Below are 5,263 nucleotides of genomic sequence, written 5' to 3' on the forward strand. Positions count from 1 at the left end.
CCCCCCCCCACCCACCCCCCACTTATGCTCCTCTCCCCACTGCAACAGACACCAGCAACACCTGTTACTAGAACACCATCATTTCAATCGTTCTGCAGCTGCAGGTGAGCATCTGTTGCATTCAGACCCACTGGCTGTGGAGGATAAACAGCACATTTGCTGAGTGGAGATTCCGAGGCAGCTGCTGAAGACTCAAGTGAAAGAAAACTTTCAGACCTCTTATTTCTTCACTTTATACCCTTATCATTTTCATGTTCACTGAGATATCAACTGTGTAGTTAAATAACTCTGTGACTGTAAGGTATTTTTCCACTTATGTGCCCACATTAGGGGTATGTGTGTATACTGTTGACTGATATTTTGTCTTTAATGACTGAGGGCTACTGATTATGTATGAGACCAAAAGAGTCTGGTGGAGTAAATATGAAGGTAAGCTAAGCAGAATCGAGATCAAATGACATTTTAAAAGTGCTAAAGAAGGAAGTTTCCACATCGCCGCTGTAGTTTTGAGGATTTCTGGAAGCATGCTTCAGTTGCAGGACGGGTGGAAGAGAGCTGACGACTGGAGCGTTCTCTATGCAAGCTGTCTGCAAATCACAGCTCTTCATCTCTGTTCATCTATTTTTGGTAGTTTTAGTCTTTAGACTGGAGGAATATTGTAGGCATGGTGCTTTCCAGTGAGATATTACAAGGCTGCAAATGTAGAAACATATAAAAGCATTTACAACTGGGTTGCTGTCAGCATTAGTGCAGCACTTCAAATCCCCTTTGTTTGCCAGGCCCACACAAAACTTGTGTTCAAACACGATGAGCCTCAGACCAACAGTGTTAAGCTTGAAATGAAAGGAGCGGGTGAATTTCTGATTTGACAGTGATGCAAAAGGTTTTATATGTAAATAATAACCAGAAAGCAATGAACAAATCTCTTCAACCTATTGTGTTTCTGTTATAGAGTGATCCACCATGGGATTTGAGCAATGCAATTTAATAGTTTGTGCTATTTTGTCTACACACTCCCCCCCATACTCCCATATTACTTCATATTAGTCTTTAAAATGCAAACTACCACATTATAAGTGTTTTTCATATTGTGAGGGTGTTGGAATACACATTTATGTGATTGAAATCTGTTTCTCAGTTTCTATTTTCTACATGACACTGCCTGTCCTGTCATATTTGTCCTCATATTTCTGTGTGCAACATGATTAAATGAGGCTGATTAAGAAATGCAAGAAACCTCAAGGGCATGCATGTCTACAGGCCTGGTATTAGCATTCATGCATTCATATAAAAGACAAACGTTCTATCTCCTTTCAGTGCATATATCATACAATGATTAAACCAACAGCTACTTCATTTGTGTCTTGAATGCATAATCTTTTTTTACATTCGAGTTAAATAGATACTAGCTGCTGTGCAACTTCTCGAGACCATTTTACACCATATTTGTGGATTTTCTCTGGAGTGACTTAAAAGTGCTAAATATAAAGAAAATTGGAGTTCATCTCTGAAGGTTTGGATTTTAGAAACTTGAAATCTGGCTAGATTTACTGACTAGTTTTCACTGAAACAATTTTTTTCCGTCTATGTTGTTGCCAAATAACAGGTACATTCACTCTCATCATTCACGTATCTAAATATTGTGTGAACATATATTTTGCAACTTATTTAATCAAGTATCTTTGAAAACAATTTACAAAAAACTTCTTAGAAATGTGGTTTTAACAGATATTGTACAAGATAAATCCAAAAACAGTAAAACTTCGACGACAGTATTGACTTTTGACAATTAAAGATTCATAAGTGCATCTTGAGTAAGAATGTTCTAATAATTGTCAAATGAGTTTAACTGCACGATGACGCCCATTTTCCATATGGTTCATGAATAAATGTAATCTTTGTGTGAATAAATTTACATATTTAAGGTTAAAAAGCGACGCATTAACGATTCCACTTCCGTAAACAAACTAATTGTCCAATGGCTGTGCAGTGCAGGGGTTTTGGTATACTGCGCATGCGCGAAATCACATTCCAACCGGAAGGCGTGTCACGAAACTCCCGAGTGATTCACCCTCTTTAAACACACGATCTTCGATGTAAACTCTCGTGACACCGCGCAGGAAAACTACACACAACGCTACAATCAATCAAGTGAGTTGACAACTCTTTTATCAGCGACTGCGTTGCATTTTAACGTCGCTGCTACATGCTACGACAAGGTAAGTGTTGCGTTGCCCCTTCCTTCCCGTGGCTTTTCTCGGGAGCCGGGCGGAGTGTTGTTGAGTGAGGTCGCCCCTCCAAATTAGTGGACTTCGAGCTGGCGAGCTATAGCCGAACCTAGCGTTAGCTTCTCGTTCTATCCTGGCTCAGAGCTCAGAGTACTTCCTGTAAAGCCTGAGTTCACACGTATTTCTGACAGCTGCCTTCTTGTCCACGGTTCTGTTTATTATAAACCCGTGCCTTTATTTCCGCGGTGTTGAAATTGCTCTGGTGCTGGGGCGCATTCCTGCTAGCGAGCCTTTCTCTCGGTGTGTTTGTGTGTTAGCTGCCTGTCTGTCTGAGAGGAGTCTGCTGTTTTATGTTTCAGACAGAATAACCTTCCAGTTGAATGTAAATAACTAAACATCAGACAAAGCAGCCTGCTGCTGATGCTATTAAAAAGCTGCCAGGCACTGCATTTCAGGCCTTTAGATACCAGTGAGATCAACAGTGTTGGTTTACTGCAGTAAGTAATGTCAAAATTACAAAGTAAGACTGCCTGGTATTTAGTTTTAAACTACTAAAGCATCATCTACAAACCCTGACTATTCAAAATCAGAGCATCAGTGATGTCATTGCAGCTGGCATTGTGGTTTCACATTCTGATTGTGGTTTAAACCACCTGGACAGGTAGCTTGTTGGGATTGTTGATCAGGGTTTAACGTCATTGAAAGGGCGTGTTTGGTGGAGGTATCTAGTTTTCACGTTGGTTTCATCTCGTGTTCCTTGTTGCTTTGGTATTTTACAGTGTACTTCATTCACGGTAGTAATCGTGCGTTTGAAACTACTGTAGAATAAACAACCAATCGCCATAGGGGTGATTATGAAAATAGCTTTATGGCGTCGGCGCCAGGCCTGTGGGAAGTGATTTAATGACAGGTGCACTGTTTAACGAGGAAGCGGAGAGACAAGCGTGTCGTCTTCTCTAGAAACGGCTTCTAAAAACAGGCGTTCACTTGTTACAGCTGGAGTTACTGGTGAGATGCGTGTCCAGGAGCAAAAGACAGCGAGACCAAACCATGAATGCAGAGCAAAAGCCTGCATGGTATTACCTTTTCTTAGTGATGTTTTTGTTCTTAAAAATCAAAAGCCTCGATCGATCCTCTCCAAACCTTGATATTTGCACCCATCAAATACATTTTGCACACTGAAATAACTGATTTGTTCGGCCCGGTTGTGTGCTATAAAAAGATGCAATCAGCAGGTTGGCATCCTTTCTCTCTTTTCTTCTCAAAACCTGGAAACGGCTTTGTCATCCATTTCTAACCAATGCATCTTCTACACAAGCGTCATGCATAAATTGTTCAAATATTGAGTGATTATTGATTTTGGTCGTTTCACTTAGCTCTTGTGATGTCTGGGCGTTTATTACATGGTTGTAACAGAACACGAGGACACGTTGGTCGCTCTGTGTGTGTCTCATAATTAGAAGTGCGTTGGTGTAGCTGTTGTGTGGCTGGTGACGTTGTTCAGCCTGCTACGCTGTGTGCTGCTGATCACTCACAGTTTCCACACAGTGGATGTGGTTGTGCAGCAATGATTCCAGCTGGGAGTGTCCCGGAGGAGCCGGCCGGTAATGACGGTGGGATTTACAGTCGGGCAGAAAGTATTCCTGCGACTACACAAAGGAAACCATGTAATCTGGGTTTACGTTTAATAACCAGGTTAGAAATAGCCGCTGCAAACGACCGCTATGTTATTCTTTAATGAATCATTAAAAGGTTGTTCTAATCCCATTTATTTTCTACTACTTATATTTAACATACCGTGGTCTGTTTTGTGTTTGTTTCTTGTTTTCTTGTAGGATTTAAAGTTCTTCTATCTGCTTCCGCGAACCCAACACTATTACACACTGACTTGTTGTATCGGGATTTAGGAGGAGACGTTTGCAAAGCGACGAGGGAGTAATTATAACTGGCAACGGATCAGGACTGTAAACGCTTCCGATCTGACTCTCTTACCTTCTTATCTGGGTTTCTTACTGCGGATTCGTCCACGCTGCTCCATCTAATTGATTAAGTGTAATTGAAGCACATGGTCCTTTTTTTCTTTGTGTGTGTGTGGCTATGAATGCCCCCTTCATTCTTTTTTTTTCTTGGCCATGTGAGCACATGTGTGTTTGTCTGTGTTCATGTCTGCTTCTGCTCCTCCTGGCTCTCACCATGAACGTTCTATTTATCAAGCCTCATCTGTTTTGAAGAAACCTTTGCTGTAAATGCACAAAATAATCTTGGAACAAAATGTTCGAATTACTTTAGTAAAACTCTGAAATATAACGCCACAAAACCAGGATGTTGTCTGGCAGTGTCTCTGTTATGTCTAAGTATGGGTTGGGCGAGTTGTTGGCAGTACTTGGTCAATAACTCTTCTTTTGACTGTAGCTGAACGGATCCCAGGCAGATCGTGCCTCCATTACATTACAGGCTCAGTGACTGTTTTCTGTTCGGGCAGGCCGTCTCCCAGCAGAGCTGGACCGACAGAGGAGGGAAGGGGAGAGCGTTGACCCTGGTCTCTGAGTGAACCAGCCGACCATGGATGACGGCTCCTCGCTCGGAAAAGTCGGCGGCTCTACGGAGTCGGTGGCCACCGTCACCAGTGAGGAGTTTGTTCTGGTGCAGACGAGTGCTGCCGGATCACCTCAAGGTTCTGGGGGCAAGCCAAGACTCAAGGTTAGAACCACACAGGGACAGATACCCCCCCCCCTCCTTCCCCCTCCTGGATTTATTTCTCCACGTTTCTTGTGAACAAATACCTCTGGCTATCTCTAGAGCTGCTGCGACTGATTAGATCAAGTCTTTATTCATCCTCCTTTCCTCGTCTGTCTCCCCGTCAGATGTCTTGGAATGGGAGTGAGCAGCTGGAGAAAGCTATGGAGGAAATGTTGGATGATGATGATGATGATGATGATGATGATGATGATGATGAGGTTAAGGTGGAGAAGAGTAGCGTGGAAAAGATGGAGAAGCACAGCAACCCGGTGATCAGAGTCCTGGAGCCCCGACCT

At 42.6% G+C, this 5,263-nt stretch overlaps 1 protein-coding gene across 1 annotated transcript in view; it reads left to right on the forward strand.

The window, feature by feature from the left end:
• Positions 1-4,790: 4,790 nt before the first annotated feature.
• The window catches only part of LOC137899444 (rab GTPase-activating protein 1-like), a 931-nt gene continuing 458 nt past the window's right edge, over positions 4,791-5,263 (forward strand). The window contains exons 1-2 of the mRNA XM_068743482.1: positions 4,791-4,928; positions 5,093-5,260. Coding sequence (XP_068599583.1) covers positions 4,791-4,928; positions 5,093-5,260 — 306 coding nt within the window. The remainder of the gene's footprint in view (positions 4,929-5,092; positions 5,261-5,263) is intronic.

This window comes from Brachionichthys hirsutus, chromosome 9 (genome assembly GCF_040956055.1).
Source record: "Brachionichthys hirsutus isolate HB-005 chromosome 9, CSIRO-AGI_Bhir_v1, whole genome shotgun sequence".
Taxonomy (NCBI): Eukaryota; Metazoa; Chordata; class Actinopteri; order Lophiiformes; family Brachionichthyidae; genus Brachionichthys; species Brachionichthys hirsutus.